This window comes from Canis lupus, chromosome 10, assembly GCF_003254725.2.
Source record: "Canis lupus dingo isolate Sandy chromosome 10, ASM325472v2, whole genome shotgun sequence".
Taxonomy (NCBI): Eukaryota; Metazoa; Chordata; class Mammalia; order Carnivora; family Canidae; genus Canis; species Canis lupus.
In genome coordinates this window covers 27,324,002-27,346,983 of record NC_064252.1, presented here as the reverse complement: position 1 = coordinate 27,346,983, position 22,982 = coordinate 27,324,002, and the positions used below count along the sequence as shown (strand labels likewise).

Below are 22,982 nucleotides of genomic sequence, written 5' to 3'. Positions count from 1 at the left end.
GGGAGAGAACTGTCTGAGCCCCAGAGCGCAGGGGGGCGCGAGGGGCGGGACAAGTCTCCATCGCGCGGATCCCAGGCCTGGGGCCTCCCACCCCCTCCGTCCCCCCTCCCCCCACCCCTGCACCCAGGGCTCCCACTCACGCGGACGAGCCCTCCAGCTTGCCGTAGAGCCAGCCGTTCTGGGCCTCCTGCACCAGCACCTCCACGACGTCTCCGGCCGAGAAGCGCAGCAGCGTGTGGTTGGCGCCCTCCGAGTGGGAGACGAGGGCGCGGACCCTCCTGGCGCCGCCGCCGCCGCCGCCCCCGCCCGGGCGCTCGCCGAGGGAGTCGGAGCGCGAGCAGCGGGCGCCGCCGGCGTAGAGCGAGGCTGCCGGGCGGGGAGCGGGCGCGTGGGTGGCCGGTCCCCCCCCCCCCCTCTCCCGGCGTCTGCCCGCGATCCCGCCCGCTGCGGCGTCTTCCCGGCCCGGATCCCCTCCCCCGGGGCGCCCCCGCCCGCACTCACAGGCCGACGGCGTCCGGGGCAGCTGCGTCGCGGCCCTCGGCTCGGCGGGCTCGGGGGCGCCGAAGGAGCCGGAGCCGTGCCGGCTGCGCGGGGAGCTGAACTCCGCCAGGGGCCTCTGGGGCTGCGAGGGGAGACGGGCAGGGAGGGTGGGGCGGGGAGGGGGCCGCCGCGGGGCCCTAGTCCAGCCCCCACCCCCGGTCCCAGGCGTCGGCGTAGGGGTTCTGGGGCCGGCGGCCGGGCCACCACCACGGGGGCGCCCGGGCCAGGCCGGGGCGGAAGGGCGGCGGGCCGGGGGGCGCCGCGTAGACGGGGAGCCCGGGGGGCAGGAGGCTCCAGGCGGGGGCCGGCGGGGGCGCGAACGGCGGCGGCGGGGGCGCCCAGGGCCTCACCATGTCCGGGCGGGTGGGCGTCAGGCGGCCCGAGGGGTAGGGCGGCCCCAGCACGGGCCCCAGCAGGCCCGGGGAGTGGGCGCGCGACGGGCTGCGGCTGGCCTCCGACTGCTCCTTCCACAGCAGCACGCGGCTCTGGAGCGCGCCCCGGGCCTGGCCGCGGGGGACACGGGCGTCAGCCGGCCCCCCGGCCCCCAGCGGCCCCCAGACGGCCAGGCCTGGGCACGCGGGCCCCCAAGCTGGGGGGACCCGATCTTCTGGCGGGAAGGAGCCAGAGATCGCTGCTGCGGCCGCCCTGTCACGTTGGACTCGCCCACGGCCCAGCCCTCTTGGCTCCCAGGCCCCTCGGTTTTCCTTGAGGTGCTTCTCCTGCCCCTCCTCTCAGGCCGTGTGCTTTGGCCCTGCTCCCCCAAGGCCCAGGACAGGGGTAGGGGTAGAACCCGGGCCTGGCCGCTCAGGTGGCTCCATCCTGCCGGTTAAGGTGATGGACTCGGGGATGACACTTAGCCAAAAGCTGTGACCAGAGACCCCAATCCCAGTACTTATCCTGGAACAATCTGGAAAGATACATTCTTTGACCTCATGGACTTGGCTAAATAGAGTGAAGCCAGCACAGGAAACCATAACTAAGGGAAAATGGCAAATTTCTGATGACATGCATGCTCCTAGATCCAGCTATACCTGAAACCCTTGAGCTTCATAGTAACTAAAGTGATAAGTACCTTTCCTGTGTAAGCCAATTTGAGTAGTTTCCTAAAAGAAGCCTTTCAAATAGTTTTTCCAGTCAATTCCTTTTAGTCTATAAGCATTCCTTGTGTCCCAGGAACATGGGCATCTAACTCTGTTTGAATACTTTCAAGGATGGGAAACTCAGCAGTTGACCACATACTCCATAACAGCTTGGGGTGGGAGAGCTTTAAGTGTCAGACCCGCTGTGTGCATTAATCATGTTTTTAATTTTCTGTATTTTATAATGTTTTGAAGTCCTGGGGCTTTGCCAGTCCTGCAGGGATTGCTGCTCCCAGGGCTAGATAATTCCTAGAGGTAAGTAAGCAAGTTGTACCTGTGACTGTACCTTTCTAAGATCCTGCCTCCTGTCTGGCCCAGCTGCTGAAAGCCTCATAGGGATCTCAGGCAGCAAAACAGAAGCAACTCACGTCACAGGAGGAACTAGTCCCCTTGGTCACTAGGTGGACACCCCCCTCTGTTCCCTTGCAGAATTAGCAAAACAGCACAGAAACCAAACTCCAAATGTCTTCATGTGCATGCTGCAGAAGCAGTGTGCAAAGCAAGCACGTTGGGTTCTGCATACCACATTTTAAAAAGAGTTTTTGTCCAATTTGAGAACATTCAGTGGAAAGTACCTGCCAGGGTGCTAGGGGCTTCTGGGAGTAAAGGCCACAGCACCAAGTCCCAGCCTGGACAACACTCAACTTTACTGGCTTCCCTGATTCCTGCCTCCAAGCAATTTTGCCTGTGGTTGGAAAGAAACACCGTGCAGGCTTTCAAGACCATTAGGAGACCTTGGAAGAATTTTTAAAACATTTATGGACTGGAAGAGCCATTCTAAGTATGCTTGAGACCCCACAGACTAGAAAAGGCTGATAAAGTTAGCTAAATGAAAACAATTTTTTAAAACATGGCAAAACCTACCATAAGCAATGACCAATGATAAGTGACAAACTGGGAAAATATTTGCAATGCATCACCAAGGAAGGGCTCATTTCAGTAACATATAAAGAGCTCCAAGAAATGAATAAGAAAAATAGAAGAAAAGAGGCTGACCTGTCCCAGTAAAGGACATCCGATGGCTCAGAGCCATGAAAAGATCTGTCTCACTTATAAGACAAGTATAAAATAAAACCACACAGAGATACCGGTTTTACCTTGCTGATTAGCAGAGATTGAAAAGTTTGCTCTCACACTGTTGTCAAGGAGAAGGGAATGTCCTACATTACCAGCAAGAGGGTAAACTGGGACAACCAATGCCTATATCCTTGGGCTCACCAGTTCCATTCCTAGGAATTTATCCTAGAGATGGACTCTCACAAGTGCCATAAACCCAGAGAAGCTGAGGGTGAGGTGGGCAGAGAGGCATGTTATTGACCAGATGCAGACTCAGCCAGGACTGGGGGAGTGTGAGTGTGACCTCTTGCTGTGCTCAGACCTTCACCATTCTTTAAATTTTGTTCCAAGGGGCACCTGGGTGGCTCAGTCAGTTGGGCAACCAGCTCTTGGTTTCGGCTCAGGTCATGGTCTCACGGTCCTGGGATCAAGCCCCGTGTCAGGCTCTGTGTTCATCAGGGGGTCTGCTTGAGGATTCTCTCCCTCTTCCTCTGCCCCTCCCTCTGCCCTCTCTCTTGCTCTCTTTCTAAAATAAATAAATAAATAAGTCTTTAAAAATAAATAAGTAAACCTTGTTCCAAATCTTGTGCAATCTGTTTATGGATATAGTAACACATAAATATTTGTGGTTGACTATCTTAGGAGTTTGATCTAGTGTGTCCTAAAGCCCAGCTGGATCAGACAACACGATACCTGTCCATTCTCCCCCATACGTAGGGAAAGTCTGGCTCATTCAATCCATGGCTCCCTCCTGCGGGACAATCACTCAGCTCTCCTGAGTTTGACCTGCATAAGCTCTCAAGATATTCTATTTTAAAAGAGACAGAGAGAGAGACAGAAAGCACAAACAAGGGGAGTGGGAGAGGGAGAAGCAGACTTCCTGTGGAGCTTGATCCCAGAATCTTGGGATCAAGACCTGAGCCAAAAGCAGACACTTAATGGACTGGGCCACCCAGGTGCCCCTAATTGCTACATACTCTATTGAAGCATTGGATCTATTCTTTTGATACTAATATGCAGAAAAAGTGATTTACTTTTGAAAATTCACTGATAAAACCTTTGATACCACTTCCTGGAATACAGTACCAAAAAGATTCTATTTTGAAGCAAAGTGGTCATGTTTAATATTAGGTTCAAAAGAGTGGAGATAAGTTTAATTTCCCTTATCTTTGTTGTCAATTTGAATATTACTCCAATCAAGACTTTATTTGGTCCTTGGTAAATAAAAGCTTAATATTTAGTGGATGGATTAATAAGATCAACTTATGTGTGTATGTAAGTATATATATTCTTTAATTTAAATAAAGCCAATTGGCATTTTGGTATTGAAAAAAAAAAAAAAAGACCAGTGTCTCTCCTCTTAATGTTGGAGGTTACCTATTCAGGATATGGGGAGAAAGAAGCTTCCTGACAAAGTTTTTTTTTTTTTTCTGACAAGGTATTTAAATGGCCAACAAGTACACTAGTCATCAGAGAAGTGCACATCAGAAGGGCTACCACTTCACAGCCACTAGCGTGGTTTTAATCAAGATGACTGACAATAACAAGTGTCGGCAGGGATGTGGAGGAAGCAGTGTGGGTGAGACCATGATGTGAGATGGTGCAACTGCTTTGGAAAACAGTCTGGAATTCCCTAAATGGTTAAACACAGAGTTAGCCTATTCTCAGCAAGCCCCCTCCCAGGTAGCCACGAGGAATGAAAACATACGTCCACACAGAGACGTCTACATATATCCGTAGCAGCATTATTTATAACAACCGCAAAGTAGAAACAACCCAGATGTCCATCCACTGATGACTGGTTAAATCAACGTGGTCTCTGCAGACAACGGGATAGTATTTGGCAGTAACAAGGAACGAAGGATGGTATGTGCCACAACACGGGTGAATCTTACCCACGTGATGCTTCATGAGAGAAGCCGGTCCAAAGGACCACATAGTGTATGGTTCCATTTATAGGAAATGTCCAGAAGAGGCACATCTATAGAGACAGAATATAGATCCATGGTTGCCCATTCCGGAGGGCGGGTGGTGGTGGGATGGGGGATCGTTGGGGAGTGACCGTTAGGGGTGCTGTTTTAGGGATAACACGAATGTTCTGAACTTGACCGTGGCCATGGATTCACAACTCGGCAAGTATACGAGACACTGCTGGACTATACACTTTAAATGCATGAATTGTGCGCTGTGTGAATCATATCTCAGTACGATTATTTAAAAGAAGAATAAGCAGTCCCTCCTCCCTGGAGCATCACTCTGTGAGAGAGAGAGAAAGAGAGAGAGAAAGAGAGAGAGAGAGAGAGAAGGGGTAGGAGGGGAAGGCTGAGCCGGAGCCGGGGGCTGCCTGTCATGGGAACAGCGGAAGAATGTCAGCTGGAGCTGAAACCAGTCGCTGGATCCAGCCATGTCCCACCTCCACTCAGCACCGGAGGGTCCCTGGGTTGGTTTGTTTATTTTTAAAGATTTTGTTTATTTATTCATGAGAGACACAGAGACAGAGAGAGAGAGAGAGAGAGAGAGAGGCAGAGACACAGGCAGAGGGAGAAGCCGGCTCCGTGCAGGGAGCCCAATGTGGGACTCATCCCAGGTCCCCAGGATCACGCCCTGGGCTGAAGGCGGCGCCAAACCACTGGGCCACCTGGACTGCCCTGGTCCCGGGGTTTAGAGCCTTGGGAAGGGGCCTGGCAGAAGCAGGGAGGCAGGAATCTGCTGGGGGCTGTCAGAGGCAGCCAGTTGGAAGCAGACAGATCTCCTGAAGGGTAGCTTTTATTTTTGGCTTTGGAGGGGAGAGAGTAGGGGCAGGAGACCCTGATACCCCTGGGCTCCTTCACATGAGGCTCTACTGCTGCATCAACCTTGCAAGGTGGGGATTATTTCCCTCTTTTGTCAGATAAGAAAAAGAGACTCAGAGAAGTGAAATCATTTGCTAGGTTTGCAGCCAGGGCACAGCAGCTGGGAAACCTGATCAAGAATACAAAGAAAGAGAAATAGTGGTGGTCAAGGAGCCCTGCTGGTGACATCAGGAAAGAGGGGCTGGCTCTCAGATATGACACAGCCAGAGCCTGACATGTCTTCTGGGCTCAAAGAATATTTATTAAGGACATAAATGAGCAAATAACCTTGGAAAAATGCAGGGACAAGGTCATCAATTTATGAGGGAATGGTGGAAAAATGATGTCCCAGTGTCCTTGGTCCCTCCTTCTACAGATCCCACCAGACCCACAGACCAGACCAGGCCACATGCCAGGTGGGCAACTGGGAGGCTCCGGCCTGTCGGATCTTTACAGATAACAGCAGGACAGAACTTTGGCCAGTACTGGGCTGGCTGGACAAGAGGAGCTCTGGCCATGATGCCCACAGAGGCACTTGGGAAGGGCAGTGTCAAGTGTCCCTCCTGAGTGTGGCCTGGGAGGGGCTGCTGGCTTTCCTGAGTCCCAGGGCTCCATAGGTTTGGGCTGCTGCTAGCCCATAGGATAGTTCCTTATAATTTAGAGATAAGTGTCCCCTATGGATGGACAGAGCCTGCTGGGCACACCTTTGGTGAGAGGATGGCCTCTTTATGCAAAGAAAGAGGTGCTCCTTTCTCTAGGAAAATACAGTCTGCACCAGTGTATTCAGCTTGGAGAGTAGAGCACAGGCCCTACTCTTAATCAGATACCCTTGTGCAGTGCTCAGTCTGCACAACCTTCCCTGGCAGCCCTGTCTGCAGTGGTTCTCCTTAAGAGTAGACTAAATTAATCCCTATCTCTCATGCTGAGCTGATGCTTGCAACAATAGGAAGACCTGGGTTAGGAGGGGGTACCAGGGGGTAGAGATGGCTTCACTCCCCCAACCTCCCACATTTGCCAGTACCACTGCCTGAGCCCTTGCAACTCAACTGAACCCAGAGTGGGAACAGGACACGGGGAGGCAAAAGAAAGAAACAAGAAACCTGAGAGGACCCAGCGGTCAGGGAGGAGAACCCAGGAGACTACCCAGGCAGCTGAGAGAAGGGGGTGAAAAGATTAACAAGATCTTGATAGGAGTGTTTGCTGCATTAACAAAGACCTTCTTAGCCAGACAAAGCACAATCTTAAGATTGAAGATTGAACAGATGAACTAGAACACAATCAGGCCTGACACGTCAAGGGGGAGAAGTATCTCACAATATAGAATGAGGACAAATGAAATAGACTTGGCAAAGGAGGAGGTCATAGATGTGGAGTTCTAGAAGGAGAAAAAGGAAAGACAGTGGAGAAAGGAAAGCAGATCCTCTGACCTGGAGAAAGAACTGAGCCTGCAGAGTGAGGAGAGTGGCGGACACTCCTCTAGGGGTGCCCAGACAAGTTCCTGAGTCCCAAGGACCCCAGGAAAACCTCCAAGCATCCAGAGAAAGAGCCAGTCCACTTAAGAGGGAAAGTAGACAGAACAGCACCTGCCTTAGCATCAACAACACAGAGTGCCAGAAAACAGGGCAATGTCCTCTTGGACCCCAGGAGAAAAAGCCTCCAGCTCTGGAGTCCTTCAACCAGCCCACATGCCACTCAGCACTCTGGGCAAAAGTGAGACATTTGCACATATGCAAGGATTCAGATGGAGTAGCTGCAGAAAACATTCAGTTAATCAAGACAGAAACCCCAAGACAGTGGGAAAGGAAAAGGAGTGAAAACACAGTGGTATCAGCGTATCTGATCGTGTGTGTATTCTGCGGGTGACCATGCACCAAGCAGCAGAAAGATATGTGATCTCAGAGAAGCCTCTCAAAATAAAAGGATCATGCTGCAAAGAAATGACCCGTGAGAGCTTAGAACTAAAGGCCCTAGGTTTTTAGGTAAAACCAAGAGCTGGGGGTCGGGGAGCATAAGGGGAGGAGTTAGGCCACATTTTAGAATTCCAGAGAGGGCAAGAAAATCCTTCCCCAGGCCTCATCTTAAGGGTCAGGGGGCCGCAATGGACAGTGTAGTGTCAGAGAGTTTGTCAGTATATTTTGGAAAAGATAATAAGGAATATATGTTATTATGAGGGTCACAACATGAGGTCATCATGAATAGAGATAAAAAGAACAGTAGGATTTGTTAATAAAGGGGAAAGGGGAATATGTAAAAACACAACCAAAGCGACAAGAGCAAGCATGAGAGAAACAGAAGAAATGACCAAGTAAATGCAGTTAAGTTATCCTGAAAGCATAAAACAGGTGTATCAGTTGTTGGGTTAATGGGAATGAACTGAATTCCTCTATTTGAAGACATAGCCTGTAAGACTGGTCAAAAGTCAAAACTGAACTATTAGCAACAGGAACACACTTAGCATGCAACTATTGATCTTAGGATCATGAGTTCAAGCCCCATCTTGGGTGTAGAGATTACTTAAATAAATAAAACTTTAAAATAAAGAGTTCACAGAAGAGAGAAGAGGGTCATTTTAATCTCAAAGTGAAATGAAGAGCTTCAGGCTGGATTATGAAAGACATTAAATAAATAAATAAATAAATAAATAATAAATAAATAAATAAATAAATGACAACATTTACAGAGAAGGTAATGATAGTTGTAAACCCAACAGCACTAAACAACATGGCAGTTGAACACAGAAAGCAAAATCCAGTGAGAAATGAAAGAATCTGTTTGGTCTAGCAGATAGAACGGAGCAAGAGCACAGAGGATCTAAATAATATGATCAAAGTAACAGACAATAACTAAATAAACCTATGAATCCATGAATTTGTGAATGGTGAGTATATGCAAGCAGGAATGAAAAAATAAATGGTTCATATATGAGTGAATAAAGGCATGAATTAGTGAATGAATGTGAGAATAAACAAAATCATGAATGAATGAATATCTGATGATACAAATAAACACAGAAACAACCAAAGAAATAGATGGGGAGAGTAAACAAATTAAATAAATATCTACAGAGAGGAAGGATAGAAGGAAATTAGCAAAGGGAGGGAAATCCCATGGGTGGTCAGCTCACAGAGAGCACAGACCCTAGGAAGTCTCCGTTAGCTGTCCCCCAGCCCCAGCTCACCCGGCCAAAAAAATGCAGGAAGGTGTTGGAAAGCAGCAGATGCTTCTCAGCCAGGAAACGATAGCGCCGCTTCTCTTCCAGTTCAGCTGCCCGCTGACTCTCGGACATGAAGGCCTGCATCTGTGCGTGCAGCCGGTTCACGCTCTCCTGCCGAAGAAGTGGGTTCTGGCTGGAGGCAGGGGGTGGATGCCTCTTCCCACCCTCCACCAGTGCCAGCTGTCAGAAGTCTCCCTGTCCTTCCTGAGCTAGCCATCTCCCCCTGGAGGCCCTCCCCCGAGCACCCAGCTCACCGGAGCTCCTGGGCCCACCTCTCAAGGGCACCCTCATCCTCCTGAGCCTGGGCTCTGTGTCCAACCAGCCCGGGCACTCCTCACAGGCAGGGCTGGTGTCTGAGCCATCCCTCTGACCCCAGGCATGGGGCCAAGCACCAAGGGGGGGGCCCAGGAAGGTTGGGTTAAGAAACTGTGAATGAGTTGATTAATAAGTCCCTACTTGGGAGGGTAGATTCTGAAGGGGAGAGATAAGAGCTTAGTCAAGGAGCCAGAGGAGGAGACAGGAAAGGAGATAAAAGTCCTGGAGATGGAGGCCAGGGATGGGGCCCTGAGGTTGGGAGGAGGGCTGGCCCTAGCCAGAGGTGGGGGGCGCAGAGGATGGCGGGGTTGCTGGGGAATTACACAGTAGCTACCACGGTCAGGAGCAGCAAGGCTGATGGCCTTAGGTTTTCCCAATGAAGTAGAAGGCGCAAGGCCTGGGACTCTGGGGAGGGCTGGGAAGTGACAGCATGAGGAGCAGAACTGAGGTGGCCCTGGGGCCCAGCAGTGCCTACCCACCAGGGCCCGGCTGACCTCCCTAGCTATGCTCACCATGGAGCATGAGGCAGGTGGCCCTTCTGGGGTTGGGCCAGTGCTGGGTGGGGAGCCCAGGAGGGTGTCCAGGGACCCCCCAGAGCCTGGTTTTGCCCCCAGCTCTTGTACCTTCATCTCTCGCACATTCTTGTCCCTCTTGCGTTCCATGCGCCACAGCTCAGACATGCACTTCTCCAGGTTGGCGGCTCGGTGGTGGTATTCGAGCTCGTAGTGCTGGCGACTGTCCTTGGGTAGGGTGGAGAGAGGAGGGAGACCCCCATGTCAATGAGCTCAAGATTCCTGGCCCATGGGTTGGAGCACTGGACAGGGCCCCAGGGGGACTCAGCTGGGAACACGTGCAGCCTGGGGCCAGTCAATGCCCAGCGCAGGCCTCCGTGTGCCATCTATCAAACGAGGAGAGGCAGTCTTGCCTGTGATGGGCTGGGGGGGCCAAGGTGGGTGGCCAGACTTACTTTGATGAACTGCATGTCCAGCTTGGTGTTCTTCTCCATGTGCTGCAGTAGGTCTCCATGGAATGTCTGCACCTGTGTGGAGTGCAGAGTGGGGGTGATCAGGGTGGCCCTAATCTTTCCCACACTGCAGCATCCCTTGCACACTGCCCAGTGTGCAACTCAGCCCACTGAGTTCCTAACACACCAGGCACCTGCCCAATCGTCTGAGAAATGGTCATAATAAAAGCACCTGGTGGAGGGAGGATTAAATAGTTAAATATGCAAAATATGTAGTGCAGTAGCTGGCTCGCCACAACTCTCCATAAATGTATCAGTGTCTCCTGGTTCTCAGTCCCAGTCTGTGCTTTGATTATGCCATTCCCTCTGCCTAGACTTTCCTACCAGACTACAAATCCTAGCTTCCCTGCCTCCTCTACCAGGAGGTTACCCTGGCTTCCCCAGCAGAAGCCATGGTTCTCCCATTTTGTTTCTGGAATGTATACATACATTTGTTCATTTACTTTTCATTTCCCTTAGCCATAGGACAGAATTTCCTGCTGGGCCCCTGCTCACAGCCCCTCTGGAGGAGCAGCAAGCCGCTGTGTGCAAGAGCCGCGTCTGACCCATCTCTGTGTCCCCAGCACTGGGGGCAGGGCCTGACCCAGTGAAAGTGCTCACAGCCATTGACGTCTTAGCTGAGGGGTGGCCGGTTTCCATGACAGGTGAGACAGAGGTGGCTGACCACCTGGGTGACCAGGAGGCTGGGGAAGCCTCCAGGCTCAGGCTCAGAAGAGCTATGTCCTAGTAATTCTGGTTCTGCTTCCAATTTGCTCTATAACTTTGGACAAGTTGCTGTCCCTCTCTGGGCCTCAGTTTCCCCATCTGTAACAGGAAAGTCTTGGCCAGATGCTCTTGAAGGTCCAGCCTTGTGAGCCCGAAGAGCTTTGATTCTGTGAGCCTTGGTGCTCACCTGGGACCTTCTCCTAGAGTCCCCCCATTAGCGTTCCCTGGGGCACTCTGTTGTGGGGACATCCGATCTAAACCCTTCAGTGGCACGCTTTGCACTTGGGTTCACAGGGAGCAGAGAGAAGTGTCCCCCATCCTGCGGCCACTCCTGCTTCAGGGGACCTCTGCTCAGCTTCCTTTGTCTGCACCCCAGGCCCCTCAGTGGCACCTGCTCAAGAACCCGCAATGGATGCTGCCTGCTGCCACAGGGGTCCCCATGCTGTGCTGGGGGACTTTTGTCCCCTGGGGTTGGGCATTGCCCAAAAGAAGAATGTTGGTCATCTTCTTCCAGTATGTAAGGGAAACTAGTCAATGGTAAAACTTGCAAATTTTATGTTTTTCTCCCATAATTGTTTCTGAAATGCTGGTTAACTGCTGGTCTGTAGGGGAGCTTGAGTGGGGACCCCCTTGAACTGTGAGTTGTGGCTGCTGGGATGTGTGTGTGTGTGTGTGTGTGTGTGTGTGTGTAGGGCAATCAGTGTTATGAATACAGCCAAGACCACATATCCACCCTTATCCATCCAGTGATCCAGGAAGCAAGGAAGTGAGCCTTCCAACCTGCACCTGTGGGACCTCCCAGTGCAGCCACCAGAGCCCCTCACTCGCTCCTCCCCTGGCCCTGCTTCCCACTGAAGAGACAGTCCAAGGTTTCTGCTTGAACACCAAACATGGGTTCTTGAAAATCCCCATATCCTGCAAAATCTCCCAAAATAAACAGCAGGGCTTATGGGAGATATGGTGTTGGTGCAGACCCTCCAAAGCCAGGCAACTTTGTAACCACAGCACTAATAGATGACGAGTGGTATCCGAAGACGAATTTGAACCACACCAAAGGCTACGGAGAAAATCTAAAATGCACAAATCCAACAAGATGGACACACCAGCTCTGCCTAAAATAGTGCAGAGCTGATGTGCTGAGAAATGCAGAGGCAAGTGGGGCTGTCACGAAGGTGGGCGAGGGAGGCAGTGCCGCCTGCCCCCAACTGAGAGCCTTAGGCCACTGGGAGCACTCTCCCCAGGGAGGCCTGGGTGCAGGAGCTTTTTTAACGTGTTCTGAAAATACAGATTAAAGGGTTGTTGCAGTCAGTGCTGCAGGCCAGCTGGGGGCTTCCTGCTTCTGTTTGCTCTATCTCACTCTCACCTAGGAGACGTGGCTCCTGAACAAGCCACCTTCCATGTATCAGATGTCATTCCTCTGCTTCTAGTCGGGTATGAACAGATTCACACCGTGGATGTGTGTGTTAGAATGGGACAGCTGGATGGTAATTCTTTCCATTGCCATGTCTTGGCTGTGATCACCAGTGGGGTAGAGGACACAGACCCAGGATGCCCCAATTAGATGGGGCCCCGGCCACTATTGGGTTAATGGAAAGTCTTTGTTCAGCTCCGGAGGAAATGGATCCATTAAGAGGTTGAAAATTGACATGAACTTTGAGCTCTTGCTATGGGGGAACCCTAGGACTATCTACTAACAGGTGACTTCTGAAACAAGGAAGTCACCAACCCCAGGCTGACTGAGTCATTCCCAGCAGGTCAAAGCAGAGACTGCCCTCCCTTCCCTGTATCCTCTCAGCATATACTTCATTAATGGGTCCTGTGAGCTCCTCAACATAGAAGCTGAGAGCAGACCCACTGTGGAAAATACACATTGCAAGGTCTATGTATTGTTGTTCCAGTAACTTGAAAGAAATCCTTTTGTCACCTAGACAGGAACCCCCCACCCCCTGCTGGTATAATTGTCCCTGTGGGCTGATGCCACTCCTGTCTTCCCCATTTGTTCTTGAACCCCATTCAGTAAGGCTGTGCCCCAGAACACCTATAAGACAGTTCTTGTTGAAATCACTGACACTCCACATCACAAAGCCAACTCTCAGGATGCATCTGACATGAACTGTGGTCATCATTAGACACAGTTGATCATTCCTTCCTCCTGAAACCCCTTCCTCACTTGGCTTCCAGCTTATTACCCTCTCCTGGTTTTCCTTGCACTCCTACCCTCACTGCTTCTTCTGTCATTTGCTGATTCTCCCTTATGTCTTGATTCCTCAGGGCCTCTTCCTTTCCCTTCCTCCACCCACTCCCTCCATTAGTTCATCTGTCCATATGCTCATGGCTCCCAAACAACCCAGCCTAGACCTTGACCCCAAACTCTAGCCCAGATTTCCAGTTGGTTTTCTAATAAGCATCTCCAACTTACCATGTCTAAAACTAAGTCCCCGATCTCTCTCCTCCACCTGAACTGCTCCATGCTCAGTATTTCCCAATCAGCTAATGGCAAGTACACCTTTCCAGTTGATCAGAACAAAACCTTGGAGTTAGTTTGACTTTCCCTTTTCTTTGGCAATTGACATCTACTCCATCAGAAAATCTTGTTGGCTTTAGATTCAGTCTGATTTCTTCTCAACACTACCGTTGCTGCCACTTTCCCAAGCCATTTCAACCCACCTCCAGATTACTGCAATAGCCTCGAAATTGGTCTTCCTGCTTTTGCTTTTGCCCTCTACTGCTGATATTTTATTCTTAGTGCAGGAGCCAGGGTGATCCTACTAAAAAATAAGTTAAACAATGAACAACTGGAAAACAAAATTTTTAAATTCTAATTATAATGTCTAAAAGAATCAAATACCTAGGAACAAATGCAAAAGTTGTACAAGACTGCTACCCTGAAAATGGCAAAGAGTTGCTATGAGAAATAAATAATGGAGAGATATACTATGTTCATGGATTAGAAGACTCAATATTGTTAAGATGACCATTAATATATATGTATTTTTTTAAAGTAGGCTCCACTCCCAACATAGAGCTTAAACTTATGACTCTGAGATCTAGAGTTGCATGCTCTACTGACTAACCCAGCCAGGTCCCCCTATGAGGACCATTAATTTATAGATTGATGCAATCCTTGTCAAAATTCCAGCAGATTTTCTTAGAGGAATTGACAAACTGATTCTACATATGCAAATGCAAAGGATCTTGACTGTGCAAAATAATTTTGAGAAAGAAGAACAAAAAGTCTTAGACTATTTGATTTTAAGACTCACTGTAAAGCAAGAGCAATTAATACAGTTGTAGTATCAGTGTAAGGATATACAAATTTATCAGTGGAACAGAGTAGAGAGCTCAGAAATAGACCCACACATACACAACAAATCAAATTTTGACAAAGATATCAAGTCAGTTCAATGGGGAAAGCAAAGTTTTTTGGGGATGGTGCTGGGACAACTGGGGAAAGAACCCTGATTCTACCTCACTTCATTCACAAAAACAAAATTAAGATGGATCATAGAAATAAATGTAAAGTCCAAAACATAGAGCGTCTACAAGAAAACCTAGAATATCTTTGCCATGGTGGTGGGCAAAGATTTCTTGAAATGGATACAAATACAAGCCACTTTTTAAAATTGTCAAATTAGCAGAGGCAGGTGCTCTTTTTAGTGTTTGTTGTTGTCATAGCATTAGTCCCATGAATTTTAAGGTAGTTTACTGAGTTTAAACAGATTTTGCCTTTTGTAAAATGAAAACAATAAAATAGCCAAATTTGGCTTCCTAAAAATGTAAAACTTCTGTTCATCAAAGACAGTATTTAGAAAATGAATAGATAGGCTATAGGTTGGGAGGGGGAAACATGCACTATGCCTATATCTGATAAAGGATTCATACCTTGACTATGTAAAGAACTCCTATAAGTCAACAATAAGTATAACCCAATAACGGGCAAAGTACTAAACAAACACCTCATGAAAGAAGATATGCAAATGTCCGGTAAGCCCATTAAAAGTCTTTGGCAGGAGTGTCTGGGTGGCTCAGTGGTTGATCTGAGTGGTCTTTGGCTCAGGTCATGATCCTAGGGTCCTGGGATTGAGTCTTGTATCAGCCTCCTCGCAGGAAACCTGCTTCTCCCTCTGCCTATGTCTGCCTCTCTCTGTATCTCTCATGAATAAATATATAAAATCTTAAAAAAAAAGTCTTTGGCATATGCAAAATGAAACCACAATGAGGTACCATTCCATATCTTCTAGAATGGCTAAAATAAATAAGACTGACAACATCGGATGTTGGCAAGCATGTAGAGAGCAGCAGCAGCTTTTATACATTGCAGGCAGGGGTGCGGCTAGCATTAAGAGCTTTGGAGAGCTCTTTGGCAGTTTCTCATAAAGCCAAATTTATGTCAGCCCTGTGACCCACAAATTCCACCCCCAGGTATTTATCCAAGCGGAATGAAAACATAAATCCACAAAAGACTTGTACAAGAGTGTTCACAGCAGCCATAGTCATAATAATCCTAAACTGGAAACAACCCAAATGACCATCAACAGAAAGATAAACAAATGGTGGTACAGTCATTGAGTCAAATACTAAGCAATCAGACACAGCAAGCATCAATGCTTGTGACAGCATGAGGTCATCTTACAGACATTACATGGAGTGAATGAGGCGGGACACAGAAGAATACATATGTACAGTTCCCTTCATATCAAGTCCTAGAATGGGCTAAATGAATCTCTAAAGACAGAAGTCAGAGAGCGGTTGCCAAAGAGGAAATTTTTTTTTTATGAAAAGAAACCAAGAAACTAGAGCAAATATTAATGGGGACAGTGTTTCGTGGACGAGGGTGATGAAAATGTTCTAACATTACATAGTAGGGATGGGTTCAAAGCTCTGTGACTACATTAAAAACTTCTGAATTGGGGCAGCCTGGGTGGCTCAGTGGTATAGTGCTGCCTTCAGCCCAGGGTATGATCCTGGAGTCCTGGGATCGAGTCCCACATCAGGCTCCCTGTGTGGAGCCTGCTTCTCCCTCTGCCTGTGTCTCTGCCTCTCTCTCTCCCTCTGTGTCTCTCATGAATAAATAAATAAAATCTTAAAAAAATATTCTAAATTGTATACTTCAAAGGGGTGATTTTCAAGCTGATATATTTAATATATGATATATGTAATATATATGAGAATATATATATATATTTAAAAGAGTTTACTTAATTATTCATGAGAGACACACTCATGAGTATCATTGTATATATAGATACATCTATGATAGGACTTCTATTATGGGCTCTGTTCTTGGTCCAGGTATTAAATCAAAACATCTGGAATTTGGGAGGGTGGGGGAAGAAATGAAGAAAAAAGTAAAAATAGCCAAGACGAAGAAAAGATGTTGAAGATAAGCTGTGGAGATCTAACATACAGATAATAGGAGTCCCTGAGGAAGAAATGCAAAGGTAGAGAACAAAAAACATTCTACAAATTGTGATTCAAGATAACATTTCTGAAATTAAAAAAAGAAAAGAATTTAAAACTACTTATTGCAAAAGTACACCCTATGACTGAGGATATTGACCCAGATAGATCAACACCAAGACATGTCTAGAAAAATTACTAGACTGAAGAAAAATAAAAAAAAATTGGGCATCTAGGCTGAAAAAGCAAGTGATTTATGACAGGAAAAAATAGATCATCAGACTTTTCAACAGAAACATTCAATGTTTCATGCCTGAAGATGATCGGGATGTCTGAATGCTTGCATTCTCTGTATCCTCAAGAATGAGGATTCTCCTTTTTTTTTTTTTAAGATTTTATTTATTCATTTATGAGAGACACAGAGAGAGAGGCAGAGACAGAAGCAGAGGGAGAAGCAGACTCCCTGCCAGGAGCCCGATGCGGAACTCGATCCCAGGTCCTGAGTCAAAGGCAGATGCTCAACCATTGAGCCACCCAGGTGCCCCAAGAGTCAGGATTCTTATGAGGACCAGAACAAAGGAGAAGCTGTGTAACCCAGAAGAGGCTGAACAAAACAAAACAGCCGGAAAGCCATCAAAACTACTAGGGTTGTACCCAAGAGACTCAGGAGCCAGACTGAAGAAGCTTCTATTGGCCAAAGAGGGAACATTTTCAACTTTGCTAAAGACAATAAATGCAAAGGACTGAAATACATCCAATGTGTTTAAATGTACGATACTGATACTAAAAAATACCACAGTAATGATGTGAGGAAAAGAATACAGCTAATTGGTCACCTTCAGAGGACAACAGGGTGACACCCCATTCATGATCTCAAAAGCTAATAAGTGAAGGGATTGAATAAACCTTTATCTTACTTTTCACACAAAAATGTGCCACTACTAACAAAGAGTAGGTACGGAGAAGCGTCTCCATATAGAAATATCCCAGTTAACAGGTAAGAGCGCATCAGAAGAGCAGTTAACTCCCTGTGTGTGGATGGATCTGGACACACTGAGCCCCAATGGCTGTTAACATCACATGGCTGCAGATGTGACGTGACTCCTGATGGAAGAACCCAGCGCTCTCTGGGATCTTGCCAGAAGGATAGAACCTAGGTCTGATGGGACACCTGGATGGCTCAGTGGTTGAGCATCTGCCTCTGGCTCAGGGCGTGATCCCAGGGTCCTGGATCGAGTCCCATGTCAGGCTCTCTGCATGGAGCCTGCTTCTCCCTCTGCCTGTGTCTCTGCCTCTCTCTCTCTCTCTCTCTCTCTCTGTGTGTGTGTGTCTCTATGAATAAATAAATTATCTTAAAAAAAAAAAAAAGTGAGATCCTGGGGACACCTGGGTGGCTCAGTGGTTGAGCATCTGCCTTTGGCTCAGGTTGTGATCCTGGGGTCCTGGGATCGAGTCCCCCATCGGGCTTTCCTCAGGGAGCCTGCTCCCTCTGCCTGTGTCTCTGCCTCTCTCTCTGTGTCTCCATGAATAAGTAAATAAAATCTTAAAAAAAAAAAAAAAAAAAAGTCAGATCCTGTCTATCTTTAGCTTTGCACACTCAGAAGAATGGCCAGGGCCTGGGCAAGGCCACAGGACAGGGCTCTTGTCCCAGCCCCGATCGTCTCCTTCTCTCTCTCTCTCTCTCTCTCTCTCTCTCTCTCTCTCTCTCTCACACACACACACACACACACACACACACACACACACACACACACACACGCCTGCTAGCCTTCCGGAGCTCCACCCAGAAGGCCCTTCCCTCACACGTCTCCCTCCCCTCTCCCAGGCCTCTCTCAGTGTCCCCTTCCTAGTCCTGTTTTCTGAGAGTATCTTAAAAATTGCAGCCGTCCAACACCAGCCACGAGCCTTCCCTGCTCTGTCTTCCTCCAGGGTACCTCTCGCATCTCTACATACTGCCTCGTATATGCTCACTTGTTAATCTGGGGTTTTGTCTGGCTCCTCTCGGGGTGGCGGGGGTGGGGGCAAGGGCTTTGTCTGCAACAGGGCCTGGCGCCTGGCTGCGGAGAGCTGTTGGATGGGCGAGCCCGAGGCAGGCAGCCTCTGGTTCTGGCCGAGGGCCCTGCCCAGCTGTCACAGCCAAGATGCGGGTGCCCAGAGAGGACAGATCTCTCCTTACAGAGAAGGCCTGGATGACATTCGTCCTTATCCAGCCCAGGTGTGCCACGAGTGACACAGAGAGCCATCAAACCCGAGGATAGGAAGTGTCACTGGCTGCCAGCAGGAGCGGTGCTCCTAACTCCCTCCTGAGCCCCGGGAGGGGGCTCCGCAGAGCCCTGAGCCTGCAAGTTCCCAGAGGTGGGCCTAGGACCAGGGTGTGATCCTGTGCAGGTGGAGGCACGCTTTCTGTTCCTAAAATTGTTCCCCCTTTTGACGTTGTAACCAAACTGCAACGTATTTTCTGGTGTCCCCCTAAAGCACACCCTGACTTCCGGGGGGGTCCCCCTCATACATACACGTTTCCGAGCCACCTGCTGTCACAGTGAGCTGATTTCCTCCTGAGCTTTCCGAGACCCCTCACCACCAGCTCCTCTGTGCTCTGCCCCAGCTCCCCATCCTTGGCTGCCTTGCGCCCAGTGCTTAGCCCACCGCACCGCCTGGGAACACCTGCTCATCCCCTCTCTGTGGGGTCAGGCCCTACTCTCTCCTTTTCAAGTTTGCTCCTTCTATCCAGGGTCAGTGAAGCCCCTGCCAGGTGCCAGGCCCCACCTCAGCCCTTGCGGGGCTCCCAGTCTTGGTGGGAGAGAGACAGGGTGGTGGATCCGACTGCCAATTATCACCAAGAAGATGCATGGAGGGCTACGGGCGCCAGGCATCTAGTTTAAACTAATGAATTTGCTTAGTCCTCATGAGAATCCCGCCGGTAGCTATGATTATCTTCATTTGACAGACAGGTAAGCCAAAGTACAGACAGGCTTGTCCAAGGTCACAAGCCAGTGGCGGGTGGAGCTGGGTTTTGAACGCATGTGCTCTGGCTGCAGAGCTCGCTGTCTTAACCATCACGTACTAAGAATGCATAGAAGCATCTGTTGGAGTCCAGAAGGAGGAGTAATGAGCTTGTCTGGGGGGTCAAGGGAGGCCTGGTAAGGTGCTGGCCGGCAAGGATGGGGGTGGATCTAGGCTGAGAGAATGGCATGAAGACAGCCCAAGGGTAGGAACACTAGGCTGTGTCTGCAGAGGGCAGCTCTTTGTGGTGCTGGGCTGTGATTTGGGGTGCCACAGGGAGGCTGCTGGGTCAGCAGGGCCTGGGCTCCCTCACTGAGAAGACTGGGTTTAGTTCTGTGGGTTTTTCTCGTGGGTGTGACAAGGTCAGGTGGCTGGTTTGCTCCCTGGGAGCATGGAGGGAGGGGCCCGGGAGCCAGAGAGGGGCAGGGCCTGGCCACATGCTCCTGGGCGGGGGTCTTTTCTCTCCCTAGCTCCTCTACTTGCTCTGGAATTGGGGGCAAGAGACCAGATCTCCGAGACTCAGTTTCCTCCTTGGTAGAATGGAGACAAGCGGCACCTGCCTCCCAGGCTGGCTGGCGGCTTGAACAAGATATGGCAGGTCTACACGCCCCACGCAGCCTGGCCCTGGCAGGTACCCAGAAGAGCAGTGCTTGTGTGTCACCCCAGGCCCCAGGGATCCCTCCCTGGGAAAGGATGTGGGAGATGGGGCCCTGGTCTTCCTTGGAATGCACCCCACTCTCCTGAGTGACCCTTCAGCACTGTGCGGTGTGATACTCACCACCACCTCCAGGTCGGAGTTCAGGTGCCGCTGGGTATCTGACATCTGCACCAGGATCTCTCCTGGAGGCACGGAGAGCAGGAGCTTCAGTGGGGGCCACCTGCCCCACCCACCCTCTTCCTGCTAGAAGCTGCCACAGGGGCTGCCTGAGATGGGATTTTGGGACCAAAGTCCAAGGATTTCCCATATGGCTCTGTGAGGATGGCAGAGCTTGTCCCAGCCCTGGAACAGCCCTGCAGAGAGTGGTGCAGAGGAGCTTGGGCTCCAGAACAGGAGTCTGGGTGCTGGGCATTGGGCTGCAAGGCCTGTGTCTTAGGGGGATTTTCCAGGAAAGGTAAGAACGTAAAAGGAACCCTCTCTGGGATCCCAGGATGGTGGGCAAGGCAGGCCTCACGCCCAAGGGACAGCACCGGGGAGGCAGAGGGGTCTGGATAGCAGGAGGAGGCCTAGGGTGGAGGCAGGACCAGGAGAGCCCCAGGCCCAAGAAAGAAGGATATAGCAGAAGGGGAAGTGGCTCACCCAGAATCTGCGAGGTGGAACTCTGCAGGGCCTGCTCCCCGATCTTCTGGATGGCATTGAAGTACACCTCAGCTGCCTCGGACAGAGCTGCAGGGGGACAGGGATGGGTCTAGCCCCCCTCCTCCATCTGCCCTCACCCCTGGAGGCCCCTCCTGCCAGGAGAGGGCACATGGAGGGGACACCATGCGATCAGGCATGGGTATGTGTGTGGGGTACTGTCCTGGGTGGTGTGTGTGGACACGTGGTGTTGGCCGGAGGAGAAAGCAGGTGTGGAGCAGGGCCGGGACAGCTGCACCCAGCACAGGGACTGGTGCTGAGCAGGACCTGAGCGCATGTCTGTCATGGGTGCGGGTGCGGCACCTGTGTGTATGCACAGGGAGGTGTGGGCAGGTGTGTTGCTCTGTGTAGGTGTTGGGGCACGGGGTGGGGGTGGGCTGAGGTAGCTGGCATAGGGGAAAGTAGGCTTTGATTCCAAAGTCCTAAAAGGTAGGGAGGGCTTGGGTGGCCCTCAGCTCCGGGTGTGTCCCTGGCTTGTCCTTTGCAGGGAGGACTGCAAGTCCTGGTGGAGTGATTAGCCTTGGAGCAGGTGTTGCTGGGAAATGGGGGAGAGGTAGCTGTTAGCACGGGCACTGAGAGTGAGGTTCAGCTGGCGGGGTGCGTGGTCAGAGTGAGGACAGACAGCTGTGGTGTGAAGCCGGGCTTGCAGAAGTGGGCCTGGGTATAGCAGTGGGCTCACCAGGCAGCATCAAGGTGACCTATAGAAGCGTGGTGTGGCTGGGGCCGCGGAGGCCACCAGAGCCAAGCCCTGTGTCTCTGGGAGCATCCGGAGGTCACCTAAGAAGCAGGCATAGGAGGGTGTGGGTGTGTGTGGATGAGAGTGCTGGATAGGAGTGTGCAGGGGTGAGCCTGAGCGGAATGTCTGATGTGGGGTGCAGGTGACTGCATGGAAGGACCAGGTGCATGGGGACAGTGGAGGCTGGGAGGCTGGGAGCCCTGGGCCAGGCAGGGACTTACCATGGAAGGCCCGGAGGTAGTTGTTTCCGAGGTACACCAGGTTCTCCAGGGCAGGGTTAAACTGCTCCATGATGCTCTGGAGCCCGAGGCCAAAGGAGGGAGGAAAAAGAAAGGCCGATGGGCAGAGGTGTCACTGGGCCTCGAGAGCAGGGCACCCCCAGCCCCAGAAAGGGAGCCCGAGTGTAGGGGAACCCACCCAGGAATGCGGAGTCACCCCGAATCCTGACTCTGCTGCAGAGGCCTTACAGCTATCTCTTGGGGCCCTGTTCTAGCTTCGCTCCTGCTCACACACCTGCCCTGGCAGGAACTTGCTCCTAAGACAGTGCACTTGGAAGGTTCTCCTCCTCCCACGGGGAGGAAGCTCGTGGTCTGTTGCAGCCCCCAGCTGGGTGTGGCTTCACCCCACCCTGGGTCCAGGCCTCGCTGGGCTGGACTCATGGATGTCTGACAGTCCCCTCAGGGGCAAGGGCAGGTCTCACCTGCCTCAAAGAAGAGCCGTTGGGCACCTGACTGTGGCGGGGTCACGGGCCACCTCAGGCCACGGACAGCTGGAGACTGCCCTCGGGATGCAGAGGGCCTGGGGCATGGACTTAGGCTTGGGTCTTGGTTCAAATCGCAGAAGCCTCTCTGGGATGTTCAGTGACCTTGAACAAGCTGTTTAACCATGTTGGCCTTGGCTTTCTCATCGATCCTTTGGGGTGACTATTTTCTATCCTGCCGGCAGGGTGTCCTGAGGCTTACATGGGAGAGGTGCTCAATAAAAGTCTACAGAGACAGTGGCAACCCCTCTGGAGTGAAGCAGACAATTCGAGTGAGGGGCTCAGAAAGGAGAGATGGACAGAGACAGGAAGACAGAGAGACAGCCAGAGAGGGACGCTGCAGGCCCCGGCCAGGTGGCTCTCTGGGCCTCACCCACTCCCACCTCTAACCCCCGTAGGCCCCATCCTGCCTTTGCCCAGCGTCTAGGAGCACCGTCTCAGCGGGGCCGTCACTCACTGGGCGACTGGACAAACCCCTGCCCTGGGAGCCTCAGGCTGGCCTGGGGTGGCTAACTGCCCCCGGGGATCCCCACCCCTGAGCCCACAATCCAGGCCGGTTCAGGGCCTTCCTTCCAGAACATGCTGCAGTCATGCTCACCCTGTCCCCCAGACCTGGCCCGACCTTCCAGCCCTGAGAAGGGGTGCTCAGGCCCAGGGCCCGGGCCACACACATGCTCACCTTGTAGATGGCCATGGTGGACCTGTAGAACTGGTCCATCTCGGGGGCCATGGAGTGGGCAGCAACTCGGGTGCTGGGGGTGCTGGCAGGGCCAGGAGCGCGGGGTTGGGTCCCCTCCAGTGCCCACTGCTCTGAGGGAGCAAAGAAAGCTGCCCAGCAGGACCTGGAGACGGAGGGCCTGCCGTGTGGCCGGGGAGGAGGTGGCAGCTTAATTATTCACCAGCCA

At 51.1% G+C, this 22,982-nt stretch overlaps 1 protein-coding gene across 1 annotated transcript in view; it reads right to left on the bottom strand.

The window, feature by feature from the left end:
• BAIAP2L2 (BAR/IMD domain containing adaptor protein 2 like 2) overlaps positions 1-22,982 on the bottom strand; it is a 26,909-nt gene extending 3,927 nt beyond the window's left edge. Inside the window, exons 1-10 of the mRNA XM_025460306.3 lie at positions 22,757-22,982; positions 21,539-21,614; positions 20,525-20,611; positions 20,006-20,067; positions 10,063-10,134; positions 9,719-9,835; positions 8,745-8,891; positions 891-1,043; positions 502-622; positions 141-366 (exon numbers count right to left, since the gene is read on the bottom strand). Of these exons, the coding sequence (XP_025316091.1) occupies positions 141-366; positions 502-622; positions 891-1,043; positions 8,745-8,891; positions 9,719-9,835; positions 10,063-10,134; positions 20,006-20,067; positions 20,525-20,611; positions 21,539-21,614; positions 22,757-22,807 (1,112 nt within the window). The 5' untranslated portion in view covers positions 22,808-22,982. The remainder of the gene's footprint in view (positions 1-140; positions 367-501; positions 623-890; positions 1,044-8,744; positions 8,892-9,718; positions 9,836-10,062; positions 10,135-20,005; positions 20,068-20,524; positions 20,612-21,538; positions 21,615-22,756) is intronic.